The sequence below is a fragment of the Mastigoproctus giganteus genome, chromosome 12, assembly GCF_048544385.1.
Source record: "Mastigoproctus giganteus isolate SK-2022 chromosome 12, ASM4854438v1, whole genome shotgun sequence".
Taxonomy (NCBI): domain Eukaryota; kingdom Metazoa; phylum Arthropoda; class Arachnida; order Uropygi; family Thelyphonidae; genus Mastigoproctus; species Mastigoproctus giganteus.
Window position 1 is genome coordinate 599,680 of NC_143586.1, and position 21,977 is coordinate 621,656.

Consider the following 21,977-nt stretch of genomic DNA (forward strand, 5'->3'; position numbering starts at 1 on the left):
CCTCATTTATTCGTTAAACTGCCATTTTCTGAAACAATCTTCCTTCATACATATTTCCTGAAAAGTACAGTCTACAGAAGTTAAAGTTTAATGCAAGTAAAATATCTTCTTTCATCTTCTCAACCTCCAACCCATGCACACTTGAACTTCTGTATTCTGAAATTTTCAGGAAATACGTAAGAAGGAAGGTTGTTCCAGAAAATGGCAGTCGAATGAATAACTGAGGAAGATGAAAAGTTGGCTCACTGAGTTTGAAGTTGGAAGTAAATGGATGATGGCGGCACGTGTTCAGAATGTTTTGAACAAGAGAGTGGGAATAGTGGCATCTGATGAAGAAAGCAAGCATGTGTAGACAAAATCGTATATCAGCCAAAAAAAAAAAAAATACACACAACCATTCCCTCTAAATTTTTGTCCAACTCCTCCTTAAATTTATTTAAGCTATCAACTTCCACAATGACAGATAGAAGTTTGTTCCAGCAATTAACCACATCTATTCTACAGCTGTCCTTTCTCAATTTGAATTTATGCCTCCTTAGGTTCATAATCTGACCAAGTGGAAGAATCCTATCAGAATTCAGCGAGCTCAACCCATTCAAGGTCTTAAACACCTCAATCAGATCACCTCGCAGGTGCCTAGTCTGCAGTCTCTCCAGTTAGAGGTGAAGGTGATTCTTGCACTACTTCTATTAGAGTAAGTAGCAGCATGGAGCGAGGGGTGTTGGGGTTTCAGGGACTGATAGCAGTCATCGTGATACAGGTGGGTATATGGGATGTTTTAGGGTAACTAATAATAAGAATAGGTACATGTATACTTGCATGTATACCAATGCTAGAAGTATAGTAAATAAATTTGATGAATTTGAAGTGTTGGTCAAGACATCAAAGGCAGATATTGTTGGGATAGCAGAGATGTGGTATCACACAGAATTTGGGGAGTACAATATGAACAGAAAGGATAGACAGGATAGGAAAGATGGAGGTGTTATTCTGTTAATTAAGAAAAACATAAAACCAAAAGAAGTGAATCCAGTCGATATAGATGAAGAGTGCACTGTTCAGTCAGTTAGGTGTGACATAAGCACTGTGAAAGCAAAAATAAGAGTAGGAGTGTGTGTTATAGGCCTAATGACTCGAATGAGTACAATGAACAATTGTAAAGAGAAATAGAGAGAGCTAATAAATCAGAATTTCTTATAATGGGGGATTTTAACTTCCCAGATATTGACTGGAACTTGTGGGATGGTTACTCACACACTAGAAAGACATGTGTGGATTTACTGGATGATTCTTTTCAGCAGCAGCAGCATGTTCAAGAGGCAAACAAAGAGGGCAATACTCTTGATCTCGTTATCAGCAGTGATCATTCGTGTATTAAGAATTTGCATATAAAGGAACCAATAGGTAATAGTGATCAGTGTACTGATGTGGGATTTACTTAAAGATATAATTACCATTGGGGATAAAGGAAAGGGTTTTTGCTTCCGTAAAGGTGAGTACAATTGTCTCAGACAGTTTTTAAATTCTGTACAGTGGGATCAACTGACGATGTTACCAACAGTAAATTCTAAGTGGGAAGCATTCAAGGAATTAATCGTGGAAGCTACTAAAAGTTTCATACCTATTAAGAAATATTGTTCAAGGTTTAGGCCTAAATGTTTATCAAATGAACTGAGACTTGTGACAGAGAAGAAAAATGCATGGGATGCATATAAATTATCAAGCGACTCAGAAGCCTATGGCAGATATAAGCTAATCTATAATCAGGTCACAAAGGAGGTTGGCGCCTCTGTAGCCAGGTGGGAAGGAGCAGCACTGTGTTGCACATGCTTCTTGATTAGACCGGGGTTCAAGCCCGTCACCACCAAATACGGAGGATGCGGAAAGATCAGGGAATAACCACCGCATATCCCGGATCAATATGGCCTGAGTTCCTAATGCTCCTAAAAATCAAATAACTAACTAACTAACAAAGGAGGTTAGGCAGGGGAAAGGCAGAATTATGAGAATGCTTTGGCAAAAGATGCTAAGAAAAACAGCAAGGATTTCTTTACTTATATAAACTGTAAAAGGAAGGGGATGAACATGATTGGTCCACTTGATTTCGATTGTTGATGATCCTGCTCAGATAGCAAACAAACAGAATGACTATTTTGCATCTACATCCACACATGAGGAGTTATTAAGGTTTGAAAATGGCAGAAGGTCATCAAATTGTAACAGGGTGTTTAATGATTTTGTAATAACTGAGAGCAAAGTGGAGGAGAAATTGTTGAAGTTAAACATTAGAAAGGCACCTGGAGTGGATGGGACCTATCCAGATATATTAAAGCAACTAAGCAAACCCTTAGCCATAATTATGAGAACATCCTTGGACTCAGGGGAGGTCCCCACAGACTGGAGATGTGCAAATGTATCCCCAATTCGCCAAGGGGGATCGAAGGATGACACGAGTAATTACAGACCAGTTAGTTTAACTTTTGTTCTGGGTAAAATAATGGAGTCACTGGTTAAAGATGCATTGCAGGATCATCTAGACAAGACTGCAGCAATAATTCAGACACAGCATGGGTTTGTTAAGGGAAAGTCTTGTGACAAATCTGATAGGATATTATGATTTGGTTACAAAGGAACTCTATGCAAAAAATAATTTTGATATCATATATTTGGATTTCAGGAAAGCTTTTGACACTGTTTCACATGAAAAATTGGAGCAGAATGATATTAAGGGTTAGTTGCTACAATGGATAAAAGGATGGTTGAGTGGGAGAAGACAGAGGGTAGTAATCAATGGGTGCTGCTCTTCGTGGACTAATGTTATTATTGCAGTCCCACAGGGTTGGGTCCTCTGTTGTTTTGTATATTTATCAATGATATTGATGTAAGTATATGAGACTTAGTGTCAAAGTTTGCAGATGATACAAAGGTTGGCAGGGTTATTAATGACAGTAATAGCAGTGTGCTACTGCAACATAATCTAGATAATTTAGGCAGATGGGCTAAGAAGTGGCAACTGAAGTTTAACCTTGACAAATGCAAAGTACTGCATATGGGTAGAAGTAACCCCAGAGAAACATACCAACGGTGTGGTACTACACTTAAGGTGGTAGAAAATGAAAAAGACCTGGGAGTAATTGTGCAGTCAGATATGAAGTTTTCTGAGCAATGCAGACAGGCTGCCAGGGCAGGTCATGGGGTTTTGTCAATGATATATAGGAATTTTGCTAGCAGGGGAAAGGAGGTGATTGTCCCTCTGTATAAGGCAATGGTCAGGCCATGCCTTGAGTATTGCGTACAAATCTGGAGGCATCATTTTAGGAAGGATGTAGATTTGCTTGAGCGTGTACAGAGAAGGGCAACAAGATTGGTGAGGGGAATGAAGGGATCCTCTTACCAACATAGGCTTAACTTCTGCAAATTGCTGTGGCTGGAGACTAGGCACCTGCGCAGTGATCTGATTAAGTATATAAGGCCTTGAATGGGTTGAGCACGTTGAATTCTGATGGGATCCTTCCACTTGTTCAGATTAAGAACCTAAGGGGGTATAAATTCAAATTAAGAAAAGACAGATGTAGAATAGATGTGCGGAAATTTGTCTTTAGCCAGCGAGTGGTTAATTGCTGGAACAAACTTCCATCTGTCGTGGAAATTGATAAGTTAAATAAATTTAAGGAGGAACTGGACAGGCATTTGGATGGAATGCCTGTCCAAGAGACCAGAATGCTTGGCAAAACTGAGACAACCATTAGGGCAAGTATCAAGTTTTCTACTCTTAGCCTGTTCAAAATCAAGTTTGGACTGATTCATCACTGCTTTACAATTGTTGTGAGCTTTTGTGTAGACAGAAAATGAAACTGAAGAATTGGAAACAAGCCAATTACGATATGCAACGTTCTTCTCTTGAACACCCTTAGCACACTTATTGGAAAACCAAGGTTTAGATAAAGGACTTGATTTTAAACTGGAGTGTGGAATAAAGGATTCCTTTCATACAACAATAATTACACTGACACGATCTGAGCAAACGTTGACATCAGAAATTTTGAAACAGTAATCTGACCAAAGAAAAGAAAAAGAAATCTCATAGGTCATTGCATTATGCATTCTTGTAATACCAAACAATACGAGATTGGGAATAGCCATGAGATAAAGGCTCCGTTGCAGAATAGACAATCACCAAGTTGTGATGACGTGCGTAAAGTACCATTCAATTCGACCGTGTACTTAGAAATGATGTTTGTTGTTATTTGGTTTTTAGGAGCATTGGCAACTAAGGCCATATTGCTCGGGGGATATGCAGTGGTTATTCCCTGACCTTTCCGCATCCTCCGTATTTAGTGGTCATGGGCTCGAACTCCGGTCTAATGAAGAAGCGTGTGCTATGCACTGCCACTTCTGCCTCCCTGGCTACGGAGGCACCAGAAATGTTGTTTGTGAGAAAAAGATCAAGTGTGTTGGCTGCATGGTTAGGATTGTCCGGGATTCTTGTAGGTAAATGAACAATCTGTGTAAGGTCATTAGTAATTGCAAAGGCCTCAGCATCTCTACCAGCTGGGTCGGTGTAACTAGAAAATGGAAGCCAGCTTGAGTTGTGAAAGTTAAAATCATCAAGGAAAATTACCTCACTGTTAAGAAAGATGGACTGGAGAAAGTCAAGTTGCAAAGAGAGGAAGTCAAAGAACTCCAAGTGATTAGTGGAGCTGGGAGAACGGTAGAGACAACAGATGAATTTGACACAATGAGGTAGAGACATTTTAGGCAGAGAAGATCGAAAAGAGGAGATTCTAAATTACTAAGTCTCTGACAGGTAATATCGGAACAGCCATATGCACAAGTACCACCTTTGGGGTGAAAGGAATCATACAGCGAATAATTTGGGCAACTGAGACGACCAGTAGTTGAATCAACCGATAACTGAGATTCTGTCAGAAAAGTACATGGGGTTGGGTAGACTGCAAGTGGAAATGGACATGGTTGAGATCACAACTGAGACCACATATATTTGTGAAATGAAGTAGGAAGCGTTACGGAGGTTTAGATCTTTTCGCAGATAAGCTTACTCTATTAGGTTGGTTGGTTGGTTGATTGGGGATTTATTTGCCGCATCAGTATCTATGGCCATAGTGTGCCATACTCTATTAGTTTGACAATTCATGGTGTATTCAATAGTAAAAAAAAGTGGGGGTGGACATGCTGTATGAAGTAATGGAATTTTTGGATATGGCATACACATGGTAAGAATATACCCAGATCCTTGACAAAACATAAACTCGACAATGCGCTCTCCCCCACATACACTACTCAGACTCTTCCAGTCACTATCTGCCGAGTAGAGGTAGCAAGATTATACACTAGCTGATCCAGAGCCTCCTAAAGAGTTACCAATAGGTTCAGTCCGGTGTACTAACTAGCGGCTGGCCTGCAAACACCGTTTTAGAGCTGTACCCTCTAAATGTAAGGAAGATTGGATCTCGCCATGATCTTCATCATAACCTCAAAAGTCATCAGTCATACTTCATGATGGAATGGATAGCGTAGGGTTGACCAGAACTTAGCTCTGGAAACTAAACATGGGTTCCATCACTTCAAGGCTCCAATAAGAAAAATGGTGGTATTGCATGTTTGGGGTTTTTAAAAAAAAAAAAAAAAAAATTCAGTAGATCAAAAGTAGAGGGATGGAAATGTATAAGGTAATGAAATTTCTGGATATCGTGTACACAGCAAGAATATTCCCATCTTGACATAACTTGGCCTCAGCAATTCCCCTCCCCCCAACATAAACACTATTCAGACTCCCTCCAGTTCTGGCAGAGTAGATGCAGTGAGATAATAAAACAGTGTTTACTGGCCTGTGAACACTGTTTTAGAGGTGTACCCTCACAAAACGTGAAGACTGCTTCTTGCCATGATACCCATTATAACCTCAAAACACAATGATCTCAGTGCATGATGGAAGAGGTGGTGGGTTGTCGGAGATTTGCTCTTAAGACTAAAGATGGATTTCACCACTTCAAGCCTTCAATAAACAAAGTGGTGTTATTTCACTGGTTTGTGAGTCTTCTACCACATAGTACTGTGTGCTGACAGAGAGGAGGCAATCCTCTATGTGGTGTGGATAACACACCTTGACTATGAAGGTGCAAGCAGAGAATATGGTTGTCGCAGAATGACTGGACTTCACTGAAATTCAGTCCACTTGACTCAACTCACCTGGATATCAGTTACACCAGCGTTTTAGACCAGCAGCAAGCCCTACCTTGTAATGCCTGAGAGAATTTCTGAGACAAGCCTTAAGAATCAACATTCTGTAGAGATATTAACTTTGCTACTTCCTATTCCAATCAGATGGGAAATTGTGGGTACAGGATGCCTAGAGAAATATCTACCATCCGTGTGCATTGTACTAACAAAGAATTTTGGAGGTGGGAGTTTAGGTGAGGACTGTTTCTCATTGTACAGCCTAGGTCCTTTAGTGATTGTGCAAGGAACCATGAGCACCAATGCTTACCTTATCATGCTGGACAATTCTATGCATTCTACAATGTGGCAGTTGTTTGGTACACAAACCAAGTTTGTTTCAACAGGATAATGACCGCCATGCCAACCACCAATGCTCTTTGAGAATGGCTCACAGACATGAATGCACAAAAGTTGGAATCGCACACAGCCTATCCTGATTTGGTTTGTTGGTCTTGTAAGTTCTCCACCCAATTATGCCTAACTAGGAGAATGGAGCATGTCATATCAGCTAATGGAGACACATTGCACAAAAGTTGGAATCGCAGGCAGCCTATCCTGATTTGGTTTGTTGGTCTTGTATGTTCTCCACCAAATTATGCCTAACTAGGAGAATGGAGCATGTCATATCAGCTAATGGAGACACATGGTATTGAAGCAAATGGCAGTGATGTCAAAGTGTCTGGATATTTTTGGAGGGTAGTATAAATAGCTCATTGGTATCAAAGGCTATATTGCACTATATGTATTATGCCTATACAAGTGTGCATGTTCACGGGGCAATATGCACTTTGTGCATGCTGAAAATCCAAGAATAACTTGCAGGAAATCCTTACTTCCTCGTTAGATTTTGCTTCAGTGATATGGTGCATAGATATTGTAAATATACTAAATAGCACTGAAGCACTTTTACACCATGTAAGAATAAAATCAGATGTTTCATGGATGTTACTATTACTTCAAAAGCAAATGCAAAGACAATAAACATAAAATATTTTTTTTTTTTTTTTTTGGTAGTTGTTGGCGCATCGGCTTTGTGGCCATAATGCACCTCCCAAGGTTTTTGCAGTACTCTGATCCAAGCCCGAGGCGGGATTCGAACCCACGACTTTTGGATTGCTAGGCAGGCACTTTACCCACCCAGCTAGCCCGGTCGGCAAAAAAAATACAATTAAACTGTTATAAAGGTCCTAGGGCAGTCTTAAGAATAGAAAACACCATGTCAAATGATGCTCAGCTGTTGTAAAGTTTGGCTGCAAGGAGAATAACTTACAGAAATTTCTCTGTTGCAGTGATTTCAAGCCCAGTTTCCCTTCAGCTTAATATTAGAGCAATCTAATATTAAGCTTAAACCACGGGCGGTTTAAGTTGACATGACTACACATTTGAGATTCTGGAATGGAAGCATCAACTGCAGATAATACGTTATTTCTAATTTTAATTAACTACATCACAAATTTGATGATGAACAAAAAGTTTGTTGAAAAGCAACATGGGAAGAGTAGTTATCAAGTTCACGTTTTTAACTTTCCTGATAGTTTGTCAATTAGGGATTGGAATTACCCCTGTCTATGCGGGCAGTTTTACCACTGACTTCCTCAAACTTGGAAATACAGTAAACAATTGGATAAGTCAATGAAAGAAGCTGATCCTGTAAGTGAACGAAGGTAGAAGAGCCAGAATTTAGTAGAGTAAGATAATGATTACACAGGAATGGCAGAGATAGTGAAATATAAATGGAAGTGAGATGACCCTTCAACTTCAATATGACCCATCACAGCTTCAAGAGGTTCATAATTTGATATGTCAAGAAAGTATGTTAGAGTTAACATGAACCGCTACTCCTCTGCCAGAAAGAGACTGAGCAATCTTTTGTCTATATATACATGGTGTAATTTGTAAATATGGAATTTTATGAAGATAAGAATGTTTCCTGTAGGCATACTACTGAACTGAATCACCAGCGTTATAGAAAATAGGTTGGACTATTTCTTGTGAGTGGAGTACTCCTGGTCTTTTTGTCAACCTCAGTCCATAATATCATTGACATGTACTTTCTCACAATTTGAACTAAGAGAATGCATGTTTGGCCTTTACTAATAATAGGGATCCAGAATAATACATGATAATATTTATAATTACCTTTTATTCTTAGGTTTCTTTGGCTTTTTACTAATTCCATGAAGAGAAATCCAATCTTTATTTCTTCCTTTACTAACTGCTGGGCCAACAATACTGGAGCTCAATCCTTGTCTTCTTCCTTCATCACTACTTGTACTAGAGTCTGTATCACTGCTATTGTGGAATTTAAAACCATTTAATTCTTTTATACTATATATTTTAAGCAAGACAAGATTACTTTAATTCATTGTTACATTAAATCTTTGGATAGCTAAAGGATAATAGAAACGAGCACAGTTTTGACTATGCACGAAATGAACTACAGTAAAATCTCGTTAATACAAACTCGGTTTATACAAAGTACTCGTTTATATGAAACACATACCATTTCCCTGCAAAAGGATAGGCTTTTCTATGTAAATATATTCATTTATTACAAAATTGGTTAATATGTATTAAAAAGTTCTTTTTTACCCCATGAGAAATAAATATTGTCATTTTGTATGTTTAATACAAATCTTGGCGGAGCGATCCGATTAATGCCCCAGGCCACCTGGCTCTCTACTTCTCAAAGGATGGCACTGACTTGTTAGAAATTAGTTTTGTGTAAACAAAAACAGTTGTATGGTAGCTACAACGTCAAGTGCACTCTAAAAAACATCTTTCTGAAGGATGAGTTGATAAATTAACAAAATTGTAAAAAGTTTTTCTAAGTTGTTTACATGAACTGCCTAGCTCTCCACGGCAATAAGGAGAGTTGCAATTGTTACCCCAGTTCAAAGAGTCTTTTCCTATCATATACAACAGTCTTTTTTGTGCCATTTTATCTGAGCTGATGTCATTTTTGGAACTTGTGTCTTTAAATTAATTTAAAATTTGTTTATACAGTGGATTCTAGTTATTTGGGCCACCAGTTAATAATTCCTTCTCTTCTTGCTCTTTTAACTCCTCCACACCTTTGGCATCATCCTCCAACTGAAGTAGCTCTGCAACGTTTACAGTCTTATCTGTAACCTCTTCATATGATTCATCTTTTTCAAATCCTTCAAAGCCTTTTATGTGCCACGGGTATATTTTCATCCAGGCACCATTTAAACAACTTTTATTAACTTCTGCCCAGGCATTATTAATGTTTAAGATGGCATGATAAATATTGTAAGATTTCCAAAAGTCTCTTAAAGCAAAATTTTTCTATAGTATGCTTTTAAATTCAAAATAACACTCTGATCCATAGGCTGGACGAGTGAAGTCGAGTTCGGTCGAAGAAATATGACTCTCGCATTCAAAATGAAATCATCTAGATAAGTAGGATGTGCAGGAGCATTATCTAATAGAATGCAAAATCTTGAAAGGAATGTCATTGTCTTTACAATATTTTTTAACCTTGGGAATGAAGCAGCATTTAAACCAATCCTCAAAAAGAGAGAGATACTGTTAACCATGCTCTCTGGGTCGATTGAAAATACATGGGTAGGGTGGCTTTATTGGTGCTGTTAAATGCACGAGTATTTCTAGAATGGAACACACAAGCAGTGGTATTAATCTGTAATCTCCTGCTGCAACAGCCCCAAGCAAGAGAGTGGCCCTATCTTTTGAAGCCTTGAAGCCTGGCATTGTCTTTTCCTCTTTGGCAATGTATGTTTGATCTGGCATTTTTTTTCAATACAGAGCAGTCTCCTTAATGTTAAAAATTTGCTGCGTTGAATAGCCACCGCCTACATCAATAATTTTTTTCCAACATATCACAAAATTTCTCTGCAGCTGTAGAATCGGCACTGCAGACTTCACCACATACTTTTACGTTGTGGAAACCAGTGCCTATTAAACCACCCATTGCTTGCCACAAACTTGGGTTGCGTTTGCTGTACTTATCCTTAATATCTTCATAAATACTTCTTGCTTTTTCTTGAATGGTCACTGAACTCAGGGGCACTCACTTTTGAATCTGATTCTCCATCCATATTAACAGCTGTTCCATCATCGATATAGCACCTGAACGCTGTTTTGTGATCATAGTTGATCTTAAGTGCATTGATCCTTTGACATGTTCTTTTGTATGTGCACTGTTCTTTAAAATAGTATTCACTATTGAATCATCATCATCAGCCATTTTCAATCCACTGCAGGATGAAGGCCTCTCCAGCAACTTTCCAGTTCCTTCTATTTTGAGCATTGGCCATCCATTTACTACCCAAAAACTCATGAATTTCATCTATTCCTTTGTCTTCCAGGTTTTCTTCTAGCTCCTCTTGGGTACCATTCTGTTATTTTCTTAGTCCATCTGTCATCATCATGTCTTCAAGCTATGTGTCCTGCCCAAGACCATTTTAGTTCTTTAGTTTTGATAAGAATGCCCTTTACTTGAGTTTGCTGCCTAATCCATGTGCTTCTCTTCTTATCTAACAGTCTGATTCCCAATATAATTCGTTCCTTTCTTCACTGCATAGTTCTCAGCTTCTCTTCCATTCTTTTGGTGAGTGCCCAAGTTTCACTTCCATAAGTCATGGTAGGGAATATACATCGGTTCATTATTTTACGTTTCAGACAAACTGGGATATTGCTCCTCAGTATGTGACTATATTTCCTGAATGCTATCCATCCAAAATTTATTCTTCTCTTGACTTCCAGCCATTTATCATTATTACAGCTAATAACTTGTCCCAGATAAGTATATGACTCCACCTTTTCAATTACTGCTCCTTCAATCATTATTTCCATTTCTGTGGCATACTTGTTCATCATTACTTTTGTTTTAGCCATATTCATCTTTAGTCCAAAATCCTTACTAACTGTGCATAACTGATTAAGATTTTCCTCTAATTCTTTGGGATCGTGGCTTATGACAACAATGTCATCTGCAAATCGTAAATGGTTTAGGTACTCTCCGTTCACAATGACTCCTTTCTGCGACTGTCTAATCTTCTGAAAGCTTCCTCAAGGGCAGCAGTAAACAGCTTTGGAGATATCGTGTCTCCTTGTCGAACTCCTTTCTCGATTTTAAATTTGCTACTGTCTTTGTCTAGTCTAATAAAGGAGGTAGCACTCTCATATATTTTCTTCAAAATCATAATATATGGGGTATCTATGCCTTGTCTTTCCAGGTGGTGATTACTTTGAATAAAAATCAAACCATTTTTGAGCACCTTTACTTTGTTCTTGCAGTAGGGTTTTAGGAGCATCAGAGACTAAGGCCACATTGCTCCATGTATACTGTCTGTAAAATCCTTCACTTTGTGTTATTTTTATTGCACCAGTCTGGGAAATTTACTGCCATACCTTGTAGCTCCCAGCTTTACAAGTTTTGGCTGGCACTCTACTACATCTGGAAATAGAAAAGAAAGGGGGCTATATTATAGACTGAAAAAAGGAATTCCCATGGAATTCCTAGGAATTACCCTTACCCTAAACCCTGCTAATGATATCAAGACAGGAAAACAAAAAAACAAATTGCCATCAAATTACATCAAATGTGGCAATCCAAATGGGAGCACGAAACCAAAGGTGCTGTCACCAGAAAGTTTCTACCACAGGGCTATTTTAGCCCTAAGCCACTTAAATGGTATGTTCCGGGACTGTTTACAACCTATTTATTGACTGGTCATGGGCCTCTCAATACCAAATTGGCTCCCTTGGGACTCACTGACTGATGACCCCCCACTGTAGCTGTGGTGAAAGTGTGGATTGAGTGCATGTCCTGTACGACTGTACAATATATCAAACCAAAGAAACCAGTTCATTACAGAAATTGGTCCCCTTCCTAGGGGCCAATTTCTATTGTAATACTACTACTTACATAGTGTTGTACTCCGGTGGAGGCCGTTGAGTAAAAAGGGGGTTTTTCCCGCCTTCTATTTGTTTCTCCGCCTTCTACGGGAAAAACCCCTTTTTACTCAACGGCCTCCACCGGAGTACAACACTATGTAAGTAGTAGTATTACAATATAGAATACTTACTCATTGGGCTTTGTGTACCCTATCACAGTTTGCTGAAGAGATCGATAAAAAATAAACTAATAATATTTAAATAAATAAAAATTAAGTATTAATTAAAAAATTTAAGAAAATTAACCTAAAAATAGAAGAAATTAGGAAAATAAATAATATTTAATTAAAAAAAAATAAATAAAATAAAATTAAGAAAATGAACCTGAAAATATAAACTAAAATAGCAAAACTGGTATAGGTACAGACAGAAACGGGTAAGTATGAGGCATAACGTCGAAAAGGGCTGTCAATCCACTCAAAGCCCACGATGAAGTAGGGGACTGACGCCCACGTGGTGTAATGCAATACGTTATATTATTATATAAATTTGTACAGAAATAAAGATTTAATAATTATCTTGCTACAGATAAAATGTTTTCATTATCATTTAGCATTATACTTTTTATCTTAACTCAAAATGTATAGGCCATATGGAATGAAGATAACCAAACTAGGTTAACTTGATTACAAATTTGTATGAACACTAATACTTATATGAAAAACACCAATAATCGGTAACAATCTACAATTAAACGTGTGTGTGTGTATATATATATATACAGTAATACCCCGACTTACGCTACCCCGACTTACGCGAACTCGGAGTTACGCGGTTCTTGATTTTTTCGTTTGGCAACGCTGCCGCCCACTATCTTCAAGGTCGTTTTTCATATGTTATCGATATACGGTGCGACGGCGGAGATTGAGAGCGAAAGATGAACAAAATTCAACTTTGCTGCTTTTATGTTTTTTATATCAGTGAAGGGGAAACACATTTCACCATAATAACGCAAAAACCAACACAATTCCAGCTATCGGTATAATCGCAAATGCAATTAGATCGAGTTTACTACCAGTTTATAACAGATTTCACTAGCAGAAACGCAACTGGATTTTTATTGTTTTATGGTAGTAACCCCTAGAAATGTGAGGTGTTAATAGTGTATCTCTGACTTTATGGTGTTGTTTATTCAGTTGCTACATGCGCGCAGCTTTGTTTATGCGTATCAAGCGTGCCTCCTCGTTTTGTAATTGTGCTTTATTCCCTAAAAATGAGTAAAATACTTAATTAAAAGGTGTGAAAAGGAAGCGTCCTGGTGAAGACACTGCAGATTCAGAGAGAAAAAGAAAAGCAATTATCGATAAACAGAGGCGGACTGGATCAAAAATTCTTACCCGGAAAAATTTATAGTGGCCTCACACTATGGTTTATGGCCAAAATCACACTGGCCCACCGGGGTTTCCCCGGTAAGGCTTATGGCCAGTCCACCTCTGTTGATAGAGAAAAAATATGAAATTGTGAAACGCTTTGAGCGAAATGAAAGACCATGTGATATTGCACGTGCTACAGGCCTAAATGAAGCAACGGCGAAAAGCACATGACAATTGCAAACTTGACAGGTTGAAAATTGAAAAGGGCTCAATTGTAAAGGGCTTAAAAATTTTAGAAAACATAGACTCCAACGAAAAACGCGTTATAGCTACAAAGCAAGGAATAAAAAAATTATTAGCTTGCTACTAAGAAATTCTGCGTGAAAAAAAGAACGCGCTGTGTCGTCAGACGAATTTGTTAGATTTTATGAAGCCATCGACATCGAAATAACTTTTTAACGTAAGTCATTTGTTTTTTTAATACATATTTTGTATTAATATGTATAAAGAACTGCAATTTTATTAATATTTTTCTTCTAAACTAGTGTTTTTGTTAGTCCTTGGTCCCAATTAAGCAAAATTTATATGTATTTATATGCAAAGTTGTACCCCGACTTACGCGAATTCGACTTACGCGATTTTCGTCGGACCTACCTATCGCGTAACTTTGGGGTATTACTGTATATATATATATTATTTATTAATTAACTAAATCAGATCATGCCCCTCCCTATGCCCAGAGAATGACAAGATTAACTTGACATGACCACTTGAAATGATAAAACATACCAGACTGCCAAACTCTCCCCTTCACCAATTGTGGGGGGGGGGGGAAGACAGGAAAACAGCCTATGTGACTGAATCGGAATAAGGGCAGGCTGGTAGCCCCAATCATAGCACACGTCCTAAAACTGACCTGGATAAACATATCTAAATTGACCACCAAATAACCAATAGGACCACCGGCAAGCTAAGTGGTACCTGCCGGAGCAACCTCTCAGCAGAAGAATTACAGTAAGCTGAAAGTCACTGTAGTATCCTTGTGTGAATGAGCAAATATAATAATTGCTAGGAACTGAGTCAGTCAGCTGAGACATCTTTTTTCTTTTTTTCTTGTTGGTTTTTGGTGCATTTTTTGTTAGTTGTTGGTTCTGTGTTCTGTGGCCATATTGCACCTCCCAAGGTTTTTGCATTTTCTACTCTGATCCAAGCCCAAGGCAGGATTCGAACCCGTGACCTTCGGCTGAGACATCTAACTGATGGATAGATGCATAGCTGTGAGTAAATGATTTGAAACACTGAGTATCGTGGTGAATGCGAGTGACTGATTGCTGTGGTGAATGCGAGTGACTGATTGCTGTGGTGAATGTGAGTGACAATGTGATTACATGAATGCTGTGGTGAATGTCGTGGACCGGATGTGGAGGTGAATGTGAGTGACTAGTGGGGTAAATGTGGATGACTGAGTAGTTGCAGTGAAGGTGAAAAACTAAATCTTGTGGGAAATGTGAATGACAGAATGCGTAAATGAGAATGGCTGAGTGTTGTGGTGAATGGGAAACTGAGTTGAGCGAGTGAACAAATGAATGTGTGGATGAATAAATGGCTGTGTGCATTTTTGGATGAATGTTGAAGTTTGTGAGTGAAAATAAGTGACTGACTGACACAAATCAAATGAACTGAATGAAAGAACACAAATAATAATATATGGCATAAAAGGAACTATCACCTCACATATTAAGGTCACAAAAATGTGTGAATGTCTATTACTTTGACCAATTACTTTAGCATTAGCAGAGGCATTTGATGCAAGAACGCAAGCGTATGCAGCATCAGCCAAAAAAAAAAAAAAAAAAAAAAAACCCACTTCACCCCTCTGTTCATTCAAAATACCTGTCCAGCTGAACCTTAAACTTATTTAGGCTGTCAACACTACAAGGGATGGAAGTCTGTTCCACCAACCAACCACCCGCTGGCTAAAGGCAAATTTCCGCACGTCTATCCTACATCTGTCTTTCCTCAATTTGAATTTATGCCCTCTCAGGTGATTATTCTGAGCAAGAGGAAGAATCCCATCATCATTGAGCATGTTCAAACCATTCAAGGCTTTATACACCTCTATCAGATCACCTCGCTGGTGCCTAGTCTCCAGACACTAATTTGCAAAACTTAAGCCTTTCTTCGTAAGAGCAACCCTTTGTTCCATTCACTAATCTTGTTGCCCTTCTCTGTACTCGTTCCAGCAGCTCTACATCCTTCTTGAAATGAGGCCTCCAGACCTGGAGGTGTGGCCTGACCATTGCCTTATACAAGGGAATAATCACCTCCTTATCCCTGCTGGAAAAATTCCTCTATATCATTGACAATACTCCATGAGCTACTCTTGCAGCCCGTCTGCACTGCTCAGAGAACTTCATATCTGCCTGCACAACCACCCCCAAGTCCCTTTCATTCTCTACCACTGTCAGTGTAGTACCACAGAGTTGATACGTTGCTCTGCGGTTGCTGTTTCCCATGTGTAGTACTTTACATTTGTCAATGTTAAACTTCATTTGCCACCTCTCAGCCCATCTGCTCAACCTTTCCAGATCCTGTTGCAGCAGCATAGTGTCAGTAGTGTCCTTGACAACCCTGCCAACCTTTGTATCGTCTGCAAACTTGGACATTAAGCTTGATATACCATCATCAATATCATTTATAAATACAGAAAACAATAATGGACCCAACACTGAGCCCTGAGGGACTCCACTAATAACATTAGTCCACGATGAGCAGTGTCCATTGATTACCACTCTGTCTTCTCCCCCTCAACCACCCCTTTATCCATAGCAGCAATTTGCCTCCAATGTCACATTGCTCCAATTTGTGTAGCAGTCTTCCATGTGCAACAGTATCAAAAGCCTTTCTAAGATCCAAGTATATGATATCAAAGCTATTCCCTGCATCCAGTTCTTTTGTGACTGCATCATAGTATTCAATCAAATTGGCCAGGCAAGACTTCCCCTTAACAAAGCCATGCTGTGTCCGAGCTATAACTGAAGTCTTGCCTAATGATCCTGCAGTGCTTCTTTAACCAGTGCCTCCATTAATTTTCCTGGAACAGAAGTTAAGCTCACAGGTCTATAATTACTTGAGTCAGCCTTTGATCCTCCTTTGTGAATTGGGGTCACATTTCCACATTTCCAGTCTATGGGTACCTCCCCTGAGTCCAAGGAAGCTCTCATAATTATGGCTAAGGGTTTGCTTACTTCCTTTGCTGCCTCCTTTAATATAACTGGATAGATCCCATCCACCCCGGGTGCCTTTCTTGTGTTTATCTTCAACAGTTTCTCCTCCACTTTACTCCCAGTTATTTCAAGATTCTGTAGCTTACTGCTAGAGTTGAATACACCCCTGGCATTCCCCTCACTGAATAACTCCTCATGTGTGAATGTCGATGCAAAATATTCATTTAGTTTGTTAGCTACCTGAGCAGCATCATCAACAGTAGACCCATCAATATCAAGTGGACCAATCTGATTCATCCCCTTCCTTCTAGAGTTTACATAAGTAAAGAACTCTTTGCTGTTTTTCTTTGCATCCCTTGCCAAGGATTTCTCGCAATCTGCCTTCGCCTGCCTAACCTCCTTTGTAACTTGGTTGCATATCAACTTGTATCTATCATAGGCTTCTGTGTCACGTTAATTTGTAAGTATCCCATGCATTTTTCTTCTCTGCCATATGCCTCATTAGTTCATCTGACATCCATTTTGGCCTAAACCTTGAACAATATTTCTTAGTTGGTATGTAAAGCCTAGTAGCTTCCAAGATAAGTTCTTTGAATGCTTCCCATTTTGAATTTGCTGTTGGTAACATCATCAGTTGGTCCCACTGTATAGAATTTAAATACTGTCTCAGTCCATCGTAGTCGCCTTTATGGAAGCAATAACTCTTCCCTTTACCCCTAATGGTAGTTACCTCTTTGAGTAAATCTCACTTCAGCACACTGCGATCACTGCCACCTAGTGGTTCATTTATCTGCAGATTCTTAATGCATGAAGAATCACTGCTGATAATCAAATCAAGAGTATTACTCCCTCTAGTTGCCTCCCGAACATGCTGATGTAGAAAACAATCATCCAATAAATCCACAAAAGCCCTGCTAGTGTGTGAGTAACCAGCCCCCAAATTCCAGTCAATATCTGGGAAATTAAAATCTCCCATTATAAGACTCTCTGATTTACTGGCCCACTCTATTTCCCTGTACATTTTCTTATTATACTCATCAGAGTCATTAGGCCTATAGCACACTCCTACTCTCAATTTTGATCTCCCAATGCTTATGTCACACCAAACTGACTCAACACTGCACTGTCCCGTGATGTCGATTGGCTTCACTTCCTTGGTTTTTATGTGTTTCTTAAGTAATAGCATAACCCCTCCCCCCTTCCTATCTTGTCTATCCTTTCTGTAGACATTGTACTCCCCAAATTCCAGTTCTGCATCCCTTATATCTGTGTGACACCACGTCTCTGATATCCCAACAATATCTGCCTTTGATGTTTTGAGCAATACCTCAAATTCATCAAATTTATTTACTAAACTCCTAGCATTGGTGTACACGCAAGTATACCTGCACCTGTTTCTATTCTTAGCTACCCTAACACAACTCATGTGTTTTCTTGTACCGCAATGGCTCCCAGCAGTCTCTGAAATATCATGCATCTTGTTTTTCAGGCTTCTGCTCATTCTAATAGAAGCAGTGCAAGAATCTCTTTCACCTCTGCCATTGGCTACTGTCAATCTATTGGTCTTTGTCTCCCCCAACAAGCTAGCAGTTTTCCGACCCACCTAACACTGCCTCGATAGCATCAGCAAATATTCTTGCACCCTTTCTATTTAAGTGTATCCCATCCCTGTAGAAGCAATCTCTCCTGTTAACAAGTAGTCCCGACTGAAAAAAATTCTACCCCTTGAGCCTTGCACAATCTTTCCAGGGCCGAATTGATCGACAAGGCTCTCATGATATACTCCCTCCTATCGTGTCTGGGCAGAATTGCAGATACTTTCAAATTCAACCCTAATTCTCGGCTTTTGTTCAACAGTGACCTGTACTTGTTAAGTAATTCTGCCGGTCTCCTACTCTTAATATCATTAGTGCCAACGTGTACAACTATATCACCTATTGTGCCCTTAAAAGATGATATTCGCTCTACAACGTCATCAACCTTTGCCCCTGGCAGACATACCCTGGTCCTGTTCCACCTCTCTTTTTTACAAAACATGTTCCCCGTTTCCCTAACAATCACCAACAACTACGAGTTCCTTCTGGACCAGCGCATTCTGCCTTGGGGGTTGCCTCTGTGTCACGTGATGCCCAAGTGCAAGCTCTGGCGTTGATGTGGGCAGCTGAGAGCTTGATGGGCCCCTCAATTTAGTTTCTTCGAGGGCATCCACCCCTGTCCTTCAAGCTCTCATACAGGCCCACAAGAACGCTGAGTTGTTGCCTGATATCGATACACTCCTTGCATCGCGCACACACAAAGACATCCCCCATGGCAGTATCATGTCCCGTACCCCATTGCTCTGCAAACATCAAGAAAACAGTGCATTTTATAAGGCTATGAGTCAGAGGACAACTGCCCCCTCTCAGTTCTGCTCTGAGCCACAGCACTTCCATTAGCTTGAGCCTTTTGCTTTGCTGCTCTGGTCTGAGTCATGATTCTATTAATTTATTAATTAATTATAATTAATTATGTTAAACATAATTAATTATATTACGCTTGTAATCTAAGTCGTTATATGTATTTATTTAAAAGTACAATTTAACTGCTAACGAAGTTCAACTAACGCTATCTAGTACGGTATATAACTATCGTATCACAAAGGCGGGAAAGTTATGAACGGTAAATCTACGGACACTTAAGTATTAATTAACTTTAATTAGTTATCCTCTCATATAGGCTAAATTAAAGGTCTTTAGTTATTGATATATTAAATTTGCCACATTAACAGCATACCACTCTGGTGCAAGAGATGGATAAATAAACAAACCAAAAAATTGTAAAAGGGTAAAAATATAAAATGTGTTGTCTATAAAATGTAAGAACAAATTACAAAACCTAAAATGTAAGAAAAAATTTAAAATGTAAAAAAAAAAAAAAAAAACTATAAAAAGTAAAATTGTGTGAATGAAAGTTAATGGAATCTTCTATCCTAGCCTCTTCACTAGACAGACCGATGGCCATGCAGGCCTTCGTGGTTATCCAAGCTGACACCATGCTGCAGCTTTTCCTAGTCAGCATGGTGTGGGATGCTGACACTGACCATTAGAGTAACCCCAGACCAGTGTGGGACAGAGCTGCATAAACCACACACCACCATAGGGATCTCTTTCTCCATGATCTTTTATTCCTACCACCTGGGATAGTTGAATCTCCTTCTACTCCACCCTGGATGTTCTCCTTTCGCCTGGTGGCTCACCCCACCACCCATTTTCAATTTCCACCCAATGGACCAAAATGAGCAACCTGTACCGGGGGTCCCCTTGTTATCTGCCCCTTTCAATTGCAAATCAAGCTAGCACCCTAACTACTACCCCTCTCTGTTCTCTACCCCATTTATCTCATCCTCTTCCTATCTCCCCCTTATTTCCATCCAAACCCACTTCTATCTCCCCCTTATTTCCTTTCCAATAAATATATATATTTTTTTCTCTCTGGGCTTTTCTTGAACACCTAGCTACTCCAGGGTTTGCCTTGCCAGAGCTATTCTTTCCTAATGTCCTGGCCCATCTCCCAGGGCAGTGACAGAAACTGAGGGTGTTGGTGGCTCTCCACAGGCCCCCAGGCTAAGTGGCCAGAAGAACAACACAACCCACACTAATACCTCACAAAACACACATCCACAGTATTGTATCTCCTTCCCCGCCACCCATTCCACCAGACAAAAAAACACTGTCACTATGCCACACCTCATATGTCTTCTGAAAGTTTATATCATTTTCTTCGGCATCTTACCAAAAGACACTGTTAATCAGCTTTACACCATAGAAATAGGATGAAACAGATGTATGTTACAGAAATCAATGCTGATATCTTGTGTTTCTATTTCACAGCATAAACTAGTATGCCAAATGAAAAAGAAATAGCAGAAATTCATAGAATTTTTAAAGAATTCAGATTTTTTTTTTTTTTTTCCTAGCCAGACAGAGAAAGAGCATTATGAACTACGTAAGAACAATGAGATAAATGGATGATGTGAAATCAAAAAGACTGAATTTTCAAAATGTAAACCCAGGAATTTGGTAGATATGGTAATGCAAGTAAATTTCATAAAAATGTTAGAAGAAAATATTGTGTCCAACAGTTTCACAAAATTGAAATTGGAAACAACCAACAGTTTCATCTTTATAATCCTGTTTTTCTTTTCCAACAAAATTAATAAGTTTTGTTATTCTGAAAACAAGAGTAAAAAAAAAAAAAAGATTTTTAAATTTGAATTTTATTTTAAAAATAATTAATTTATTCATCAAAAAAGGCATTGCTATACTGCAAGTAAAATTTCAAAACCCCAAACACTTTTTTCTTAAATAGAAAAGAAACAGTGGGCCACACTACCATGTTTTTAATGAATACCATTTTAATTTTTAAAGGGGATCAATTAAAAATTATCTCCAATGTTAGTAAACTGAAGAAAAGTTACGAAAATATGGGCTTTGCAATGAGGAAACACTCTCTATACAAAGATACTTATGGCAAAAATAAATAAGGTTAATTTATTTCTCAGGTTAATCAACTATTCTCTGACCAAAAACAAATTTCTATATATCTACTGGTAATCATACTTTCCAACTTGTACCTATGTTCCCCTGTGTGTGTTGTCCGAGAAAGGGTAAGGATGCCATAAACATTTTATTTATTCAACCTATTTAAAAGCATGAAACATGTAATCAGTTCCTAGTTTCCAGACAATTTGTCTAGAAACTTCAACACACTTCAACAGTTCAGTCACTGTGCTTTGTCTTATAGTGTTTAGTGTTATTAAATCTAGTTGCCTTTCTTTTTATCTTTCTTTAAATGCAGCTTCCAGACCTGGATACAATATTCCAAGTGTAACTGCATCATCTTATACAGAGGCATGATGGCCTCCTTCACAGTCAGGCTTTAGGGTTATACTAAATAAGCAATTGAAGCGTGGCGTCATCGACGCCTTCCAATGCCCAGTTTTAGAGAGGAAGCAAAGGGTAAAAGCATACAAACTAGATGGGCACTTTGAACACCACTTAAGATGACGTAAGCTGGAGTAAAATGCCTGCCAATGCCTTTGGACGCATTACACCTTGGCATTTGCATAGCCTGAGGAGACATTCTCCCCATGCATGGGGTAGTTGGCCTTAATTGGTTTGTTTATTATTCTTTGGGGAAGATGAGTTTATTTGTGAGGTGAAAAGGAAGTCTTCCTTGCACAACATGTCATTAAAAGACTACTCCAACAAAGAAATAA

The 21,977-nt window shown here is 38.9% G+C and overlaps 1 protein-coding gene across 4 annotated transcripts in view; it reads right to left on the reverse strand.

The window, feature by feature from the left end:
• LOC150076627 (uncharacterized) overlaps nt 1-21,977 on the reverse strand; it is a 404,400-nt gene that overhangs the window by 163,919 nt on the left and 218,504 nt on the right. For 2 of the 4 annotated variants that reach the window (XM_090386197.1, XM_090386194.1), the window contains one exon: nt 8,380-8,532. In XM_090386197.1, coding sequence (XP_090242323.1) covers nt 8,380-8,532 — 153 coding nt within the window. The remainder of the gene's footprint in view (nt 1-8,379; nt 8,533-21,977) is intronic. The other 2 variants (XM_090386196.1, XM_090386195.1) reach the window with 1 other exon arrangement.